The following is a 20769-nucleotide window of genomic DNA, read 5'->3' as shown; positions in this document are numbered from 1 at the left end:
AAATAGAGATTTCTCAAAAAGCTTAAACTACCATGTCATAAAAGCAATTGCGCTACAGGATATGTATCCAAAAAAAATAAAATCAGAATGAAGAAACATTTGCTGTTCTGTTGTTTGCAGCACTTTTCACAATAGCCACAATATAGAATAAACAGTTCAACATCTAATGAGTAAATGAAGACTATGTGGTAGATATATACAGTGGAATACTATTTATTATTTAAATAAGAAAATTCCTTTTTTTTCTCGAGACTGAATCTCACTCTGCTACCTAGACTGGAGTGGAGTGGCACGATCTCAGTTCACTGCAAACTCTGCATCCCTGGCTCAAGGGATTCTCATGCCTCAGCCTCTGGAGTAGCTGGGATTACAGGCGTGCACTACCATGCCCAGCTGTTTTGGTTTTTTAGTAGAGACGGAGTTTTTCCATGTTGACCAGGCTGGTCTCAAACTCCTGGGCTCAAGCAATCCACCTGCCCTGGCTTCCCACAGTGCTGAGATTACAGGTGTGAGCTACCACACCTGGCCTAAAAAAAAAGAAAAAAAGACTGTATTATTTTAAATCACATGGATTCAGCTGGAGGACATTATATTAGTTCGGATAGGCCAGGCACAGAAAGATTAGTGTCTCATGATTTCACCTACACATGGATTCCAAAAAACTTAATCCCATTGATGTAGAGAGTAGAGTAAAATGGTGACTATCAGATGCCAAGGTATTTAGAAGAAATGGAGGGTTGGAAAAATGTCTGTCAAATAATACATAATTATAGTCAAATAGGAGAAACAGGTTCAAGAGATTTATTGTTCAACATGGTGACTATAGTTCATAATGTATTTGGATTTTTGAAAAATGATAAGACAATGTCACGTGGTCTCACCAAAAACATGTTAACTATATGAGATAAAGTATTAATTACCTAGAAATAATAACAATGTATATATACTTCAAAATATTATGTTCTACAGAAAAAGTACACATTTTATCTGTCAAGTTAAAATTTTTAAAACATTATAAAAGAATAACAATGTGTCAAATACTGTGTCTTTGTGATTGGCTAAATAGTATAAAAATGCATAGTTTGGGGACTATTGTCATTTAATTTTTTAGTCATAATCATAGGAATTCTGATATTTAACAGTATGTTCAAAATATTGGGCCGGGCGCGGTGGCTCAAGCCTGTAATCCCAGCACTTTGGGAGGCCGAGACGGGCGGATCACGAGGTCAGGAGATCGAGACCATCCTGGCTAACATGGTGAAACCCCGTCTCTACTAAAAATACAAAAAACTAGCCGGGCGAGGTGGCAGGCGCCTGTAGTCCCAGCTACTCGGGAGGCTGAGGCAGGAGAATGGCGTAAACCCGGGAGGCGGAGCTTGCAGTGAGCTGAGATCCGGCCACTGCACTCAAGCCTGGGTGACAGAGCGAGACTCCGTCTCAAAAAAAAAAAAAAAAAAATATTGTTTTACAGAAAAAGTGCACATTTTATCTGTCAAGAGAAAATATTTTTAAAACGTTATAGAATAAGAATGTGTCAAATACTGTCTGTGTCTTTGTGATAATCTTGGCTAAACAGTATCAAAAATATGTATTTTGGGGCTATTATTGTCATTTGTCAGTCATAACCATAGGAACTCTGATATTTAACAGCGTGTTCTGGACCCAGCACATTGCATGGGAGAAGCTTATGTACTTTAGGACTTTTACTTTAAGCTTAGGGCACCTGGAGTTTCTGGTGCTGATGGTAATGGTATGAAAGACACTAAAGGGGCAGGTGTTGTTTATGGTCCCATGACTGGCCACTCTGTGAACACAGTAAACTAGTTTGCATGCAAAACAACAGAGAATGTTTTAATCCAAAAGCTGTCATGATCTCCAAATGTTTTTCAGAGAAAATGACCCAGGAGTTGGCTATAGCTTGGTGATTAAAAATAAAAACCGTAGACTAAACTTCTCCCACTAAATATATATATATATAAAATAAGATAATCATATAATATATATAAAAATATATAAGAGAAATTTCTTCAAATTGTAAAATCAATATGGAAAAGATATATTTTTCTAAAGTTTAAATTCACAGGTCATTTCATTATTTTGCAACCTTTAACATCACACTTAAAAGATTGTGCATGGAAATGTAAATTGTGCTGTAATTATATCATAGAAAATTAAATTTGTGGCTGGGCACGGTGGCTCACACCTGCAATCCCAGCACTTTGGGAGGTCGAGGCGGGCGTTATCACAAGGTCAGGAGATCGAGATCATCCTGGCTAACACGGTGAAACCCTGTCTCTACTAAAAATACAAAAAATTAGACGGACGTGGTGGCAAGTGCCTGTAGTCCCAGCTACTCGGGAGGCTGAGGCGGGAGAATGGCGTGAACCTGGGAGGCGGAGCTTGCAGTGAGCCGAGATCACACCGCTGCACTCCAGCCTGGGAGACAGAGCGAGACTCCATCTCAAAAAAAACAAAAACAAAAACAAAACAAACAAAAAAACCCATTAAATTCATTTACTTACCATTAACTCTCTTAAAAATTTAATTTCCATATTTTAAAGCAAGTTTTGTGTTTGCCACACTTTGTATAAGAATCTGATAAGATTTTTCTTTTAAAAATAAAGAAAACCAATGCTAATTTAATCCGCTTACCTATGGACAGTGTGTGCCTTTTATCATTTCTTTTTTTTTTTTTTTTTTTTTGAGAGGGAGTTTTGCTCTTGTCCAGGCTGGAGTGCAATGGTGCAATTTCGGCTCACTACAACCTCCGCCTCCTGGGTTCAAGCGATTCTCCTGCCTCAGCCTCCCAAGTAGCTGGGATTACAGGCATAAGCCACAACATGTGGCTAATTTTGTATTTGTAGTGGACACGGGGTTTCACCATGTTGATCAGGCTGGTCTCGAGCTCCTGACCTCAAGTGATCCACTTGTCTGGGCCTCCCAAAGTGCTGAGATTACAGGAGTGAGCCACCACACCTGGCTGCCTTTTATCTTAATTAATTAATCTGAAAGTTATATTGATAAGCAAACTCTCCAGTTAAAATCCATTTTTGAGCGCACTAAAAATAGAATTTTCTCATCAAAATCTAGAAAGTACCATGTGAAATCAAACGGGGTGAACAGAACAGTGAGAAAACTGTAGCTATAATTCAGAAGAAGAGCTGTGATGCATATAGTTGGAAAATACATAAGAGAAACGTATCTGAAGTAGAAAATAAGCAGAATTTCTCTCTTTTTTTTTTCTGAGGAGTCTTGCTCTGTCACCCAGGCTGTAGTGCAATGGTACAATCTCGGCTCACCACAACCTTCGCCTCCCGGGTTCAAGCAATTCTCCTGCCTAAGCCTCCTGAGTAGCTGGGCTACAGGTGGATGCCACCACGCTCAGCTAATTTTTGTAGTTTTCCTAGAGACCAGGTTTCACCAGGCTGGTCTGAAACTCCTGACCTAAGGTGATGCATCTGCCTCGGTCAGAATTTCTCTATAAATTCAGCAAAATTGTTTTATAGTCCGGAAAAAAGGTCCACTCCATATGAAGAATCAATCTTATTTCTTCACCATTGATATTTTTCATCTGAGTTGAAATTACAAACTAACTCCAGCAGGAATACTTATGAATTATTATGGAGCATTGATTACACAGTAAGAACTGTAATATGTTTGCCACATTTATATATAAAAAATCCTCATGACTTATGAAGCGTCCCTAGTACTTACCTGAACAAATTGACTCAATAAATAAATATACTCATGTCAATTATAAAAAGTGAAAGGAACAATCACTAAAGAAAACTCAAAACTTATTGTTCTTTCCTTAAAAGAACAAAATCAACTGCTCTAAGTAAAATGTAACTTAATATATTACTTTTGGAATTACATCTAAATATTATCTTGTGTGCACTAAATTTCATAAAATTCTTATAATCACAGACCAGCTCATATAATACTTCCTAAACTATAAAACAAAAAAATATGTTAGAAACGAAGTATGGGTCTAGCATGAGTATCAGGCAAGTATATACAGACAGTTTGCATGAAAAGATTCAGAACTGTTAAGTCATGGATTGTACAGTAATAAATTCAATACAAAGCACAAAGTATACATTTGCTTTTGGTATTTTTTAGGTTTTTAGTTTTATAGTAGTCACCTTATTAAAATGATTTTTGTTACCATATTATTCTTTTGAAAATAGTTACAAACTCACACACACACACACACTTATTCCATAATTTTCTTACATCTAGTTTATCTTTAGACTAATATATATTTAACTCTATGTGAATCAAAAAGTCTGTGTGTTTGCAGGCAGACAGACCACATGTTCAAAGAAAAATATATAGCAAATTTGAAAAAATATTAAGAGTTTAGAAATGAATTTTATTTTTGCTCATATATAATTTTTATTACAACCATAAAAATAACCCTATGGTAAATAACAATTTAATTGTATATTTAAAAATTTTTTTAAAGTGGCTGGGCACGGTGGCTCACGCCTGTAATCCCAGCACTTTGGGAGGCTGAGGTGGGTGGACCACAAGATCAGGAGATCAAGACTATCCTGGTCAACACAGTGAAACCCTGTCTCTACTAAAAATACAAAAGTAGCCGGGCATGGTGGTGGGTGCCTGTAGTCCCAGCTGCTTGGGAGGCTGAGGCAGGAGAATGGTGTGAACCCGGGAGGTGGAGCTTGCAGCGAGCCGAGATGGCGCCACTGCACTCCAGCCAGGACAACAGAGCGAGATGCCGTCTCAAAAAAATAAATAAATAAAAATAAAAATAAAAAATAAAAAAAAGTGTAGAATTGGATTCTTTGTAAAACAAAGGAGAAATGTTACAGGTGAAGGATGCCTCACTTAACCCTGATATTATTATATATTGTATTCTTGTATTAAAATATGCCATATAGTGCATATATACTCATGTACCCACCAAAATCAAAATAAATTTAAATGATTAAAAACAAAATAAAAATTTAACCTACAGAAATATTCTTTAACTTATTTGCAGTTTAAAGCCACTGGCAAAAAAAAAATTACTACAGATGTTAATCTATCATGTTACTAAATAGCATATTGTTACATCTTTTACCTATACCCTTGAGTAAGGTGGAAGAGGGTAAAGTTTGTGGTATAACAATGCTTCATTGAATGCACAATAGTATTTAACATGTTAAAAATGTTAAGGTAAACTATTAACTTCACACAATCTAAAATTTTAAAAAATGTACTGCATCTTATCATATAAAAGTACAATAAGTACGATAATATACTACTAAATTTAATTTTAAATAAAATTAAACGTTTTTTCATAATGCAGAATTACTCTGAACACCAACCTCATGCATCACTCAATATTGTAAGTTAACTCCAAAGAGCCTCTCCACTTATATTTTCACTATGCATCTTACATTCTAATGTCTTTACTTTCCAATAGAAAAGATCACAAATAATGCCCACCTAATAAAAAAGAATCTCTTGCCAGGAGCAGTGGCTCATGCCTGTAATCCCAGCACCTCGGTAGGCCGAGGTGGGTGGATCACGATGTCAGGAGTTCGAGACCAGCCTGGCCAACACGATGACATCCTGTCTCTACTAAAAATACAAAAATTAGCTGGGTGTGGTGGTGTGCACCTGTAATCTCAGTTACTCGGGAGGCTGAGGCAGGAGAATCGCTTGAAACTGGAAGTCAAATGTTGCAGTGAGCCAAGATCACACCACTGCACTCCAGTCTGGGCGAAAGAGTGAAACTCCATCTCAATAAACAGAACAAAACAAAATAAGAATTTCTCATATCTTTGATACAGCAACAATTGATCCCATACTTTCACACACGAATCCAATAGGAATGAAGAAACAGCAGGAAACTATTTCAGAGTTGAATGACATCATTATTTACTTTTCAAAAAATCTGTAATATTTTTCAAGAAATAAAGTCTTTTAGGACTGGGATTGTAGCTTTGAGCCACCGCGCCCGGCCTTACAAATAATTTTTCTATCTTTAGTTTTATTTTCTATACTCAGCCCTCTGATTTAGTATATCTGACGTGTCAGTGCCTTATGTATTTCTACCACAAATTCTCTGATATTTACACAGACTTAATTATGGATTAAATATTTTTTACTTTTACTGCATCTGCAAAAACATATTCTAGTATGAACTTTTTGTGTGTGTGCGTATTACAAATTTTTACTCTCTATTTACATACCTTAGGTTCAGTGCTTAATAACATTAGTAGCTTTGCTATGTGATCTGCTTGACGAAATATTGATTTGGGGTAAGTATTCCCAGACCATCTTAGGGCATTCTGTTAATATGTTCTGTTCTTTTCCCCTCCCTGCCAGGATTTCACATTTCATCTTAAAGGATTCATTGGTTCACTTCTACTATGTAAAAATATCTTTATATCTTATATTCCCATTGTTACAATAAAAGTTTATATTATAGCAGTTGATATGCAAAGTATGTGTTAAGCAAATTGCATATTAGATGTTTTATTCAAATGTCAAAGTAAAACTTTGTCAGTTAAACAGCTCATAACAATACCAATAAATTTCAAGTTGTCAAATTGTATGTATTGTTAAGATTTATGTCCCAATACAGGGGCAGTAATCTTTTTAAAAGCCACAGAGTATCGAAATGGTTGTCTAATAACTGAAACATATGTAGCCTTCTAGCTATGTAGCAACAATTGCCACTGGATGTTTTCCTGCATCCTATTTTCTTTTTTCCAAGGTAGGTATTTTGACAGAAGTGACGAATCTCATCTTTTAAAAATTAAAATCACGATGTTTAATAAAACATGTTTAATGTTACTTAGAATTGACATGATGAATTTATTCTGTTTTTTTTCTTTTTTTTTGAGACAGAGTCTCGCTCTGTTGCCCAGGCTGGAGTGCAGTGGTGCGATCTCGGCTCACTGCAAGCTCTGCCTCCCCGGTTCACACCATTCTCCTGCCTCAGCCTCCCGAGTAGCTGGGACTACAGGTGCCCGCCACCACACCCAGTTAATTTTTTGTATTTTTTGGTAGAGACGGGGTTTCACCATGTTAGCCAGGATGATCTTGATCTCCTGACCTCATGATCTGCTTGCCTCGACCTCCCAAAGTGCTGGGATTACAGGCGTGAGCCACCACGCCCAGCCATGGACTCTCGTTTTCTAAGCTATAGTTTTTGAAAGAGTGTTTTTCCAAATTTATTACATATTTGCACGATTTTTCTTCAACATGAATTCCCTGATATTGAACAATGTGTGAGAAACTGCTTCAGAGTTTTTCCTCTACAAAAAATGTCTACAATAAGATCTATGAAACAAATAAAGGCACTACAACCCTCTTTATATTTGTAATGTTCATCTTCAAAATAAATACTCTTCACTGTAAAAGTTTGTATTTTCTTTTCTTTTCTTTTATTGATGTTGTCTTGCTCTGTGGCCCAGGCTAGAGTGCAGTGGTGTAATCTCAGCTCACTGTAACCTCTCCCTCCCTGAGTTCAAGTGATTCTCCTGCCTCAGCCTCTTGGGTAGCTAGGATTACATGCATCACAACCATGCCCGGCTAATTGTTATATTTTTAGTAGAGATGGGGTTTCAGCATCTTGGATAGGCTGGTCTCAAACTCCTGACCTCATGATCCACCTGCCTTGGCCTACCAAAGTGTTGGGATTACAGGCCTGAGCCACCGTGCCTAGTCAAAAGCTTGTATTTTCTGAAAGATCTTTTGACAGTAATTGTACATATAATGATTTTATTAAGTATGAACTCTCTAGTGTTAAGACATGAACATATATTAATGACTTTTTCAGTCTTTATGTTTGTATAATTTATCTCAAGTATAAATGCTTTCCTGTGCAATAAGGTGTGAGCATTGGTTAAGTTTTGCCACACTGTTCACACATGTAGGTGTTTTCTCTAGTATGAATTATCTTACCTACAATCAAATGTGACAACCATTTAAAGGCTTTGTCTCATTCTTCAGATTTCTAAGATTTCTCACCAGCATAATTTCTTTTATGGTTAGAAAAGTTTGAGGTGTTGTCAAAAGCATTGTCACATCTTTCTTGTTTGTAGAATTTCTTTCCAGTATAAATTATCTTATCTCTGTTAAGAATTGAAAGCTTGTTAAAGGCTTTGCCATGTTTTTCACCCTCATAGGGTTTCTGTACAGTATGAATTTTTTTAATGCTTAGTAAGAGTTTGAGGACTGGTTAAAAGCTTTGCCACATTCTTCACATTTGTAGAGTTTCTCTCCAGTGTGAATTATTTTCTTCAATAAGATTCAAGGACTGGTTGAAAGCATTGCGATATTCTTCACAGTTATGAGGTTTCTTTCCAGGATGAATTTTCCTTTTTTTTTTTTTTTGTGCGACAGAGTCTTGCCTTGTGGCCCAGGCTGGAGTAGAATGGCACGATCTTGGCTCACTGCAAACTGTGCCTCCTGGGTTCAAATGATTCTCCTGCTTCTGCCCCCTGAGTAGCTGGGATTACAGGTGCCCGCCACCACACCCAGCAAATTTTGGTATTTTTAGTAGAGACAGGGTTTCACCATGTGCCAGGCTGGTCTCAAACTCCTGACCTCGCGATCTGCTCGCCTCGTCCTCTCAATGTGCTGGGATTACAGGCGTAAGCCACCATGTCCTGCTGAATTTTCTTATGTTTAGTAAGAGTTGAGGACTGGTTAAAGGTTTTACCACATTCTCCACGTTTGTAAGATTTCTTTCCAGTATGAATTATGTTATGTTTAGCAAGGTTTGAGGATCGGTTAAAAGTTTTGCCACATTCTTCACATTTGTAGGGTCTCTCTCCAGTGTGAATTCTCTTATGTGTAGTAAGGTTTGAGGATCGGTTAAAAGCTTTGCCACATTCTTCACATTTGTGGAGTTTCTCTCCAGTATGAATTATCTTATGTTTCCTAAGGTTTGAGGATTGGTTAAAAGCTTTGCCACATTCTTCACATTTGTAAGGTTTCTCTCCAGTATGAATTATCTTATGTGTAGTAAGGTGTGAGGAATGGCAGAAGGCTTTGCCACATTCTTCACATCTGTAGGGTTTCTCTCCAGTATGAATCATCTTATGTGTAGTAAGGGTTGAAGAGTGCTTAAAAGCTTTGCCACATTCTTTACATTTGAAGGGTTTCTCTCCAGTATGAATTCTCTTGTGTCTAGTAAGGGTTGAGAACCGCGTAAAGACTTTGTCACATTCTTCGCATTGGTAAGAATTCTCTCTAATATGAATTCTTTTATGTTGACTTAGGTGTAAAAGCATGCAAAATGATTTGTCACATTTTTTACATTTGAAAGGTTTCTTTCCAGTATGTCTTGTCTTATGTCTATTTGAATTTAAATTTTCATGAAAGACTTTTATATATTTATCACATTGAAATATTTTGCTCTGGGTAGTTGTCAAACACTGGTTTAGTTCATTATAACCTTCTTTGTGCACCTTACACTCATCCACACTTGCAGAGCCTTTTCTTAATTGTAAATTCTCATGTTCACATTTTCCGTATCTTCTCAGTATCACTTGTTGGAAAGAATCTTTTATGTCTTGCTCTGGCCAAAGGTCTTTGGTAAAATAAGAACACATAGCTGAAAGAAATAAAAACAACAAATTATTCAATTTACTAGACTCTGATAAACATACTTTACAAATCTAACCTATATTATACAAACTACATAAGCAAGATGCCATAATAAAATACCACAGGCCCTAAATCCTTCATAGACATATAAATATAATAAAAACATACTGACCAAAATACATGAGGAAGACTTATAAATAACTGTGTAAATTTCCCCAGGTGAGTACACAGGTGAGTACACAAGAATGCAAAGATACAGAAGAAAAAGAAAAGTCTGTTACATTTACCCAACACAGTTCTTCCTACTCCCCAATATAACATAGTGCCTTTCCACATAAATTGCTAACTTTTGGTTTCTTTTTTAGTAAACAAATACAATACTGGCACATATATCTACATTACTTGCTACTAGAGGCCTTTCCAGAAACTGGTCTCCCATAACATAAAGTGCTGAAAAAAAATGGTGGTATATTTTGGAATTACAGTTTGGGTCTGCTGAGACCAACAGTAAATGTTACAGCAGCAGAGAGACTGCAGTACAACAGACAGAAAACAGATATAGCAAATGGTTACTGATTAAGATGAAGCAGAAATAAACTCCTTTAACTAAAATGTAAACACAAAATTTTAGACAAGATACATTCTAAGAACATGTTTGAGAATCTCCCACGATCCGAGATAATTGTTTTCAGACTATGCCAGGAGAAAGCTACATGATAAAAATTGTGTCAGGTAGCTTTATTTAATGCCCGAATTTTAATCAAAGATTACAATGAATACAAAATAGGGCAAAATGGTTCTATCAAAAATATAAAATTGTCAGAAAGAAACCAAAAAAAAGTATATACTAATTTTAAAAATTAAAAATAAACTGAATATTCAATGAGTAAATTAGGAATACAGAGAACTACAGAAAATCAGAAAAAACTGAAGATAAGAAAAAAATATTCAAAATATCCAAAAAAACAAATTATAAAAGGTAAAAAATATCAAAAGAAAATATAACTCAAAAATTCTGAAAGAAAAAATAATGTCAAAATGAAGAAGCTCAACAAACAATTAGGATACATACAAAGATATTTATAACAAACACATATATAAGCACAATTTCAAAAGCCACAGACAAGAAGAGAATGGAGCTGCAAGATAAAAATGGTGTGCCATTTACAAGCATAGTCTTATAAGATAGTCAGTCAACTGTCAACAAAACCTTTGCAGGCTAGAAGGAAACTGTGTGATATAGTCAAAGTCCTAAAAAAAATAGCTATCAAGTCAGAATAATAACAGTCCTGCCAAATAAAAAGAAAAAAACCTTCAAAAACAACCAAATTCTGAAAAAATATATTGGCACTTCATATGCCCTAAACATAAAAGATGCGGAAAGCAGTTGCTTCTACTGAAAATAATATGATTAAACAAAATAATTTTATAAATAATTATATCATATACATTATTTTCTGGGGAAAAAAATGCACATACACAAAAATGGAATTTCTTAGCATTATAATAATATGGCACAAAAACATTTTTAATTATTCTCTGAAATTTGAAAGGTAAAAGAATAGAAATAATTATAAACATTTGTTAATGAATATACAACAAAACATATGATTAGCAACATCAATGACAAATTTGAGGGCATGAGAAAAAATTTATGAATCCAGCTGAAGTTCATTTTTTACCAGATTAAAATACACTGTTGTAGCTTTTAGAGGTTTTATGTAATTCCCAATACACCATCAAGAATATATCTGTATAGATACACAAAACAAACAAGAAAGAAGTAAAAGTATATCAAGATAAGTATAAAAAAGACACAAAGAAAAAGAGAAAATGAGGAACAAAGATACAAGAATCAAATAAAACAATAAAATAACATTACTAAGTCTTCATAAGCGGAGAAAAATAAAATTCTTTTCAGAGAAGCAAATGCTGAAGGAATACATGACCACCAGGCCTGCCTTACTAGATAGAGCTATGAAAGAAGGAATAAATATGGAAAGAGAAAAACCATTACCAGCCACTGCAAAAACACAGTGAAGTATAAAGATGAACGATGCTATAAAACAACTACATCAATGACTCTGCAAAATAAGCAGCTAGCACCACTTGGATAGAATCAAAATCACACATAACAATATTAGCCTTAAATGTAATAGGTTGAATGCCTCAATTGAAAGACACAGAAGGGCAAGCTGGATAGAGTCATGACCCATTTGTGTGCTGTATTCAAGAGACCTACTTCACATAAAAAGACAAGTGTAGGCTCAAAGTAAAGGAATGGAGGAAAATTGACAAAGCACATAAAAGCAGAAAAAAAGCGGGGGTTGCAATCATAGTTCCTTTTTTATTTTTGAGACGGTGCCTCACTCTGTTGCCCAGTTGGAGTGCAGTGGTGCGATCTCAGCTCACTGCAAGTTCCGCCTCCTGGGTTCATACCATTCTCCTGCCTCAGCCTCCCGAGTAGCTGGGACTACAGGCGCCCGCCACCACTCTCAGGTAATTTTTTGTATTTTTAGTAGAGACAGGGTTTCACTGTGTTAGCCAGGATTGTCTCAATCTCCTGACCTCACGATCTGCCTGCCTTGGCCTCCCAAAGTGCTGGGATTACAGGCGTGAGCCACCACGCCCGGCCTGCAATCATAGTTTCTGATAAAACAAACTTTAAATCAACAAAGGTCAAAAAAGACAAAGAAGTGCATTACATAATAGTAAAGAGATCAATTCAAGGAGCACCCGGATTCATAAAACACATTCTTAGAGAACTATAAAGAGACTTAGACTTCCATATAATAATAGTGAGAGACTTTAATGCCCCTCGGTTAATATTAGACAGATTATTGAGACAGAAAAGTAACAAGGCTTGAACTCAGCCACAAACAACACAATGCACATTCTTCTAAGTTCCACATGGCACTTACTCTAAAATTGATCACATGGCTGGGCATGGTGGCTCACCTTGTAATCCTAGCACTTTCGGAGGCCAAGGTGGGTGGATTGCCTGAGCTCAGGAGTTCAAGTCCAGCCTGGGGAACAGGGTGAAACCCCATCTCTACTAAAAAAACAAAAAATTAGCCAGGCGTGGCAGCATGCGCCTGTAATCCCAGCTATTCAAGAGGCTGAGACAGGAGAATGGCTTGAACCCGGGAGGTGGAGGATGCAGTGAGCTGAGATCATGCTATCACACTCCAGCCTGGGCAACAGAGCGGGACTCTCAAGAAAAAAAAAAACAAGAAAGAAAAGAAAAAAATTAATAACATAATTGGAAGTGAAACACTTCTCAGCAAATGCAAAAGAACTGATATCATAACATTCTCTCAGACTGCAATGAAATCAAATTAAAACTAAAGAGTAAGAAACTCACCAGGCATGTGATGGCTCAGTAATCCCAGCACTTTTTTTTTTGAAACAGAGTCTGGCTCTGTCGCCAGGCTGGAGTGCAGTAGTGCAATCTTGGCTCGCTGCAACCTCTGCCTCCTGGCTTCAAGTGATTCTCCTGCCTCAGCCACCCGAGTAGCTGAAACTACAGGCACGCGTCACCACACCCGGCTAATTTTTTGTATTTTTAGTAGAGATGGGGTTTCACTATGTTGGCCAGGATGGTCTCAGTTAGAGGTCAAGGTGGGTGGATCACTAGAGGTCAGGATTCGAGACCAGCCTGGCAAACATGGTGAAACATACCATCTCTGCTAAAAATACAAAATATTAGCCAGGCGTGGTGGTGGGTGCCTGTAATCCCAGCTACTCGGGAGGCTGAGGCAGGAGACTCACTTGAACCTGGGTGGCGGAGGTTGCAGTGAGCCGAGATCGTGCCACTGCACTCCAGCCTGGGTGACAAGAGAAGAACTCTGTCTCAAAAAAAAAAAAAAAAAAAAAAAATCAGAAATCAAAAAATTATTTGAAACCAATGAGAATGAAGAGACAATGTACCAGAATCTCTGGCACACAGCTAAAGCAGTGTTAATGGGGAAATTTATAACACTAAATACCGAAATGAAAAAGCCAGAAAGACCTCAAATGGACACCCTAACATCACAACTAAAGGAACGAGAAAACCAAGAGCAAACAAACCTTAAAGCTAGCAGAAGATAAGAAATAACCAGATTCAGACTGGAAATGAAAGACAGAGACACAAAAAACCCTTCAAAAAAAAAAAAAAAATCAATGAATCCAGGAGATGTTATTTTGACAAAATTAATAAAATAGATGCTAGCTAGACTAATAAAGAAAATAGAGATGAATGAAATAGACAATAAAAAATTATAAAAGGGATATCACCATTGACCCCATAGAAATAAAAACAACCTTTGGAAAGTACTACAAACACCTCTATGCACAAAAACTGAAAACCTAGAAGAAATGGATAAATTCCTGGACACATCCATCCTTTCAAGTCTGAACAGGAAGAAATTGAATCCCTGAAAAGACCAATAACAAGTTCTGAAATAGAGGCGGTAACAAATAGTCAATAGCCTACCAACCATAAAAAGTCCAGGATAGGATGAATTTATAGCTGAATTCTACCAGAGGTACAAAGAGGATCTGGTACCATTTCTTCTGAAACTATTCCAAATGATAGAAAAGGACAGGCCTCTCCTTAACTCATTCTATGAGACCAGCATCATCCTGATATCAAGACCTGGCAGATATACAACAAAAAAACAGAAGAAAACAAACAAAAAAGCCTTCAAGCCAATATCCCTGATAAACATCAGTACAAAAATTCTCAATAAAATACTTGCAAACTGAATCCAGCAACACATCAAAAAGCTTATCCACCACAGTCAAGTCAGCATTATTCCCAGGATGCAAGGCTGGTTCAACATACAAAAATCGATAAACATAATTCATCACATAAACAGATTTAAAGACAAAAACCACATGATTATCTCAATAGACGCAGAAAAAGCCTTCGATCAAATTCAACATCCCTTCATGTTAAAAACTCTCAATAAACTAGGTATTCACGGAACATACCTCAAAATAATATGAACTATCTATGACAAACCCACAGCCAATATCACACTAAAAGAGCAAAAACTGGAAGCATTCCCCTTGAAAACTAGCACTAGACAAGGATGCCCTCTCGCCACTCCTATTTAACATAGTATTGGAAGTTCTGGCCAGGGAAATCAGGCAAGAGAAATAAATAAGCAGTATTCAAACAGGAAGTCAAACTTCTGTCTGCAGAAGCTTGCAGATGACATGTTTGCAGATGACACGATCCTGGATCTAGAAAGCCCCATTGTCTCTTCCCAAAATCTTCTTCACCTAATAAGCAACTTCAGCAAAGCCTCAGGATACAAAATCAATAGGCAAAAATCACAAGCATTTCAATACACCAACAATAAACAAGCAGAGAGCCAAATCATGAATAAACTCCCATTCACAATTGCTACAAAGAGAATAAAGGAATACAGCTAACAAGGGAAGTGATATACCTCTTCAAGGAGAACTACAAACCACTGCACAAGAAAACCAGAGAGGACACAAACAAATGAAAAAGACAGAAAGAATCAATATTGTAAAAATGGCCACACTGCTCGAAGTAATTTATAGATTCCATGCTATTCTGACTAAACTACCACTGACATTCTTCACAGAATTAGAAAAAAAACTACTTTAAAATTCATATGAAACCCCGAAAGACCCCTCATAGCCAAGAGAATCCTAAGCAAAAAGAACAAAGCTGGAGGCATCATGATATCCAACTTCAAACTATGCTACAAGGCTATAGTAACCAAAGCTGCCTGGTACTGGTATAAAAACAGATACATAGGCTGGGTGCAGTGGCTCACGCCTGTAATCCCAGCACTTTGGGAGGCCGAGGTGGGCGGATCACGAGGTCAGGAGATCGAGACCATCCTGGCTAACATGGTGAAACCCGTCTCTACTAAAGAAAATACAAAAAATTAGCCGGGTATGGTGGCGGGTGCCTGTAGTCCCAGCTACTCGGGAGGCTGAGGCAGGAGAATGGCATGAACCCAGGAGGCGGAGCTTGCAGTGAGCTGAGATCACACCACTGCACTCCAGCCTGGGTGACAGAGCGAGACTCCGTCTCAAAAAACAAACTAACAATAAAAACAGACACATAGACCAATGGAACAGAGTAGAGAACTCAGAAGTAAGACTGCATATCTACAACCATCTGATCTTTGAAAAACCTGACAAAAACAAGAAATGAGAAAAGGATTCCCTTTTAATAAATGGTGCTGGGAGAACTAGCCAGCCATAGGCAGAAAATTGAAACTGGACCCCCTTTCTTACACTTACACAAAAATTAACTCAAGATGAATTGAAGACTTAAATTTGAAACCCAAAACTACAAGAACCCTAAAATAAAATTTAGGTAATACCATTCAGGACATAGGCATGGGCAAAGATTTCATGATGAAAGTGTCAAAAGCAATTGCAACAAAAGCAAACATTGACAAATGGTATCAATTAAAGAGTTTCTGCACAGCAAAAGAAATTATCATCAGAGTGAACAGTCTACAGAATGGGAGAACATTTTTGCAATCTCTCCATCTGACAAAGATTAATATCCAGAGTCTACAAAGAACTTAAAAAAATTTACAAGAATAAAACAAAGAACCTCATTAAAAAGTGAGCAAAAAACAAGAAGAAACGCTTCTCAAAAGAAGACATTTATGTGGCCAACAAACATGAAAAAAAGCTCAACATCAGTGATCATTAAAGAAATGCAAATCAAAACTACAGTGAGATACCATTTCACGCCAGTCAGAATGGTGATTACTAAAAAGTCAAGAAACAACAGATGTTGGTGAGGCATGGAAAAAAAGAAATGGTTTTACACTTTTGGTGGGAATGTATATTAGTTCAACCATTGTGAAAGCCAGTATGGCAATTCCTCAAAGACCCAGAACCAGATATACTATTGGACCCAACAATTCCATTATACTGAGTATATACCAAAGGAATATAAATCATTCTATTATAAAGATACATGGATGTGTAACTTCATTGCAGCACAATTCACAATAGCAAAGACATGGCATCAACCCAAATGCCCATCTGTAACAGACTGGATAAAGAAGATGTGGTACGTATGCACCATAGACTACTACGCAGCCATAAAAAGGAACAAGATCATGTACTTTGCAAAGACAGAGATGGAGCTGGAAGCCATTATTTTCAGCAAACTAACACATGAACAGAAAACCAAACACCACATGTTCTCACTTATTAAGTGGAAGCTAAACAGTAAGAATACATGGACACATGGAGGGAAACAACACACACTGGGGTCTGTTGCAGGGATGGGAGAGCATCAGGATAAATAGCTAATGTAGGCAGGGCTTATCACTGAGGTGAGGGGCTAATAGGTGCAGCAAACCAACACGGCACACGTTTACTTATGTAACAAACCTGCACATCCAGCACATGTATCCTGAAATAAAATTACATTAAATTAAATTTTATTTTATTTATTTATTTATTTTGAGACAGAGTCTTGTTCTGTCACCCAGGCTGGAGTGCAGTGGCGTGATCTCGGCTCACTGCAAGCTCCGCCTCCTGAGTTCATGCCATTCTCCTGCCTCAGCCTCCCCAGTAGCTAGGACTACAGGCGCCCGCTACCACGCCTGGCTAAATTTTTGTATTTTTTAGTAGAGACGGGGTTTCACCGTGTTAGCCAGGATGGTCTCGATCTCCTGACCTTGTGATCTGCCCGTCTCGGCCTCCCAAAGTGCTGGGATTACAGGCGTGAGCCACCGTGCCCGGCCCATTAAATTAAATTTTAAAAAAAATGAAACTGGTAATAGTAACTTTATATCTTTAAGTAGTCATTTTAAATATAAATTAATTAAACTACTTATTTAAAAAATATAATCTCAGAACTTTTGGAGGCTGAGGAATCTGATCACTTTAACTCAGGAGTTTGAGACCAACCTAGACAACAGGGCAAAAAAGTGTCTCTACAGAAAAAGGTACAAAAAACTATCTGGGCTTGGGATGGCAAATATTTGCAACCCAGCTACTCAAGAAGCTGAAATGAGATCATCTGAGTTTGGGAGGTTGAGGCTGCAGTGAGTCGTGATCATGCCACTGCAAACTAGCCTGGTTGACAGAGTGAGACTTTATCTCAAAATTAAATAAATTTATAAAAAAAAAATTAAGATGGCTTAGTGGCTTAAGTTAAAAAGCATACAATTTGCTGTCTATAAGAGACTCGATTTAGCATTGAGTCAAATAGGTTGAAAGTATCCCAATGGAAAAAGTCTGTATTCCATGCAAGTAGTAACCACAATTGGGTGAGGTGGTAATTATTATATTGGATATAATATGTTTTAAGTAAAGTACTAGCATAGGACAAACACGATATTATATAATGGTCAAATGGGTCAATTTACCAGGAAGCTATAACTATCATATCTATTTATATGTATATGTGTACGTATATATAACATGAGGGTTCCAAAATATATAAAGCAAATTTTGGCAAAGGTGAAGCAAGAAATACATAGCAACACAATTGTAGAGATCAAGACGTCATTTGCAATAATAAGCTGAAAATTCAGATAAAAGATCAATAAGAAATCAGAAAGCAGACATTATAGCTATTAGCTGTTATTAGCTATTTTGCATAAAGAGGAATACCTGAGTGTATAACTTATAAAGAAAGAAGGTTTATTTAGCTCATAGTTCAGCAGACCGTACAAGCAGGGTATAACAGCATCTGCTTTCAGTGAGGGTCCCAGGAAACTTACAATCATGGTGGAAGACAAAGAGTAACTGGACATATCACATGGTAAGAGATGGCAAGCGTGAGGTGAAGGAGTCAGTTTCTTTAAATGAACCAGCTCTCATTTGAATTAATGGAGTGAAAGCTTTCTCATGACCAGGATGGTATGAAGGCATTCATGAAGAATTTGTCCCCATGACCCAAACACCTCCCACCAGGTTTCACATCTAACATTGAGGATTACATTGCACAATGAGGTTTGCAGGACATAGACATCCAAACCATACCATAGACCAACTAGGCTTAACAGATAGGTATAAAACTTTTCAGTTAAAAGCAAGAAGCAACACTATGTTCTTATTTGCACCTGATGTATTCTGTTAAGACACATAACAAGTCTTATTAAATACCAGCTGGATGTGTGGTTGGTACCTACAATCCCAACAATTTGGAAGATGAAGGTGGGAGGATCACTTGGGATCAGAAGATTGACACCAGCCTGACTAACATAGTAAGACCCTGTCTAGTGAGACCCGTTACTACAAATAATCAAAAATTAGTGAAGCATGGTAGTGCAAGTCTGTAGTCTCAGCTATACAGGAGGCTGAGGTGGAAAGATCACTTCAGACAAGGAGGCTGAGGTTGCAGTGAGTCAAATTTATGTCAGTGTACTCTAGCATGGGTGACAAATATGATCCTGTCTCAAAACAACAATAAATAAGAAGACCAAAATCATACACTGTGTGTTTTCTGATCAAACCTGAATAAAACTAGAAATCTAAAGCAAAAGTAAAACTGGCAAATCCAAGAATATCTAAAAATAAAACACATGGGTTGAGTGCAGTGGCTCATGCCTCCAATACTAGCATTTAGGAAGGCTGGGCACGAAGATTGCTTGAGCTCAGAGGTTCAAAACTAGCATAAATAACATAGGAAAATCCTGTCTCTAAAAAAATAAAAAATAAAAATAAAAGACACTCTTCAACATACTTTTGTTCAATGGTCAATAAAATTAATTTTGTTAAGATGCCAATACAAACTACAGTGGTAAACAAATTCAATATAAACTCTTTAAAAATTCCAGTAGTACAGTTTCATTACAGGAATCTTGTGTATGGCCAGGCACAGTGGCTTACACCTGTAATTCCAGCATTTTGGGAGGCTGAAGTGGGCAGATCACCTGAGGGCGGGAGTTCGAGACCAGCCTGACCAACATGGAGAAACCCAGTCTCTACTAAACATACAAAACTAGCCAGGCGTGGTGGCACATGCCTGTAATCCCAGCTACTCGGGAGGCTGAGGCAGGAGAATTGCTTGAACCCGGGAGGCAGAGGTTGTAGTGAGCCGAGACAGCGCCATTACACTCCAGCCTGGGCAACAAGAGCGAAACTCCGTCTCAAAAAAAAAAAAAGAAATCTTGTCTAAAATTTAAAAATTTGATTATGAACTATAACCAGCCAAACACCCAGGAAAAAGAACAAAGCGGCATTATACTTCCAAATTTTAAAACATATTAAAAGCTAAAATAGGCCAGGTGCGGTGGCTCATGCCTGTAAGCCCAGCACTTTGGGAGGCTGAGGTGGGTGGATCACGAGGTCAGGAGATCAAAACCATCCTGGCCAACGTGGTGAAATCCCATCTCTACTAAGAATACAAAAATTAGCTGGGCATGGCAGTGCATGCCTGTAATCCCAGCCACTTAGGAGCCTGAGGCAGGATAAGCACTTGAACCCAGGAGGCAGAGGTGCAGTTAGCTGAGCTCACACCACTGCACTCCAGCCTGGTGACAGAGCTAGACTCTGTCTCAAAAAAAACACAAAAACTAAAATAACAAAAACAGTATGGTACTGACACAAAGGCAGATAAACAGATGAAAAAAATAGTGGAGAGCCCAGAAATGAAGCCTTCTGTATGTGATTACATGATCTTCCACAAAGTTACCATGAGCACACAACAGAGAAGAGATAATCTTTTCAAAAAATAATGCCATAAACTGGGTAACACTGATAAAATAAAGTTGAATCATTTCCTTGAACCATATATAAAAAATATTTTATTTGCTGGTTTTTTTTTTTGAGACAGAGTCTTGCTCTGTCACCCAGGTTGAAGTGCAGTGGAGTGATCTCGGCTCACTGCAACCTCCACCTCCCAGGTTCAAGAGATTCTCCTGACTCAGCCTCCTGAGTAGCTGGGATTACAGGCGCCTGCCGCCATGCCCAGCTAATTTTTGCATTTTCAATAGACACGGGGTCTTACCAAGTTGGTCAGACTGGTCTCGAACTCCTGACCTCGTGATCTACCCGCCTCGGCCTCCCAAAGTGCTGGGATTACAAATGTGAGCCACCGTGCCCGGCCCTATTTGATTTGATTGATTGATTTTTTGAGCAATGGAGTCTCGCTCTATTGCCCAGGCTGGAGTGTAGTGGCGCGATCTCGGTTCACTGAAATCTCCACCTCCCAGATTCAAGTGATTCTCCTGTCTCAGCTTCCCA

At 37.6% G+C, this 20769-nt stretch overlaps 1 protein-coding gene across 3 annotated transcripts; it reads right to left on the bottom strand.

The window, feature by feature from the left end:
* Positions 1-409: 409 nt before the first annotated feature.
* LOC116268531 (zinc finger protein 431-like) lies at positions 410-12573 on the bottom strand. 3 transcript variants are annotated; one of them, XR_004180482.1, is made up of 2 exons: positions 7924-10572; positions 410-527 (listed from the first exon to the last, which is right to left on the bottom strand). XR_004180482.1 is itself a non-coding variant. In XM_031660333.1 (2 exons), the coding sequence occupies exon 2, from the start codon at positions 9576-9578 to the stop codon at positions 8556-8558; it is 1023 nt and encodes a 340-aa protein (XP_031516193.1). In that variant the 5' UTR covers positions 9579-9580; positions 12532-12573; the 3' UTR covers positions 7584-8555. The 3 variants fall into 3 exon arrangements, 2 of the variants coding, with proteins under 2 accessions (XP_031516193.1, XP_031516194.1); XM_031660333.1 differs by lacking the exon at positions 410-527 and adding an exon at positions 12532-12573 and having other exon boundaries at positions 7584-9580; XM_031660334.1 differs by lacking the exon at positions 410-527 and having other exon boundaries at positions 7584-8079; positions 8825-11048.
* Between the last annotated feature and the right edge of the window lie 8196 nt (positions 12574-20769).

The sequence above is a fragment of the Papio anubis genome, chromosome 20 (genome assembly GCF_008728515.1).
Source record: "Papio anubis isolate 15944 chromosome 20, Panubis1.0, whole genome shotgun sequence".
NCBI lineage: Eukaryota > Metazoa > Chordata > Mammalia > Primates > Cercopithecidae > Papio > Papio anubis.
The sequence above is the reverse complement of the archived record's forward strand: the minus strand, read 5'-3'. Positions and strand labels throughout refer to the sequence as shown.

Coding starts and splice junctions, on each gene's coding strand:
- LOC116268531 (XM_031660333.1), bottom strand. CDS start 9,578: ATGTGTTCTTATTTTACCAAAGACCTTTGGCCAGAGCAAGACATAAAA.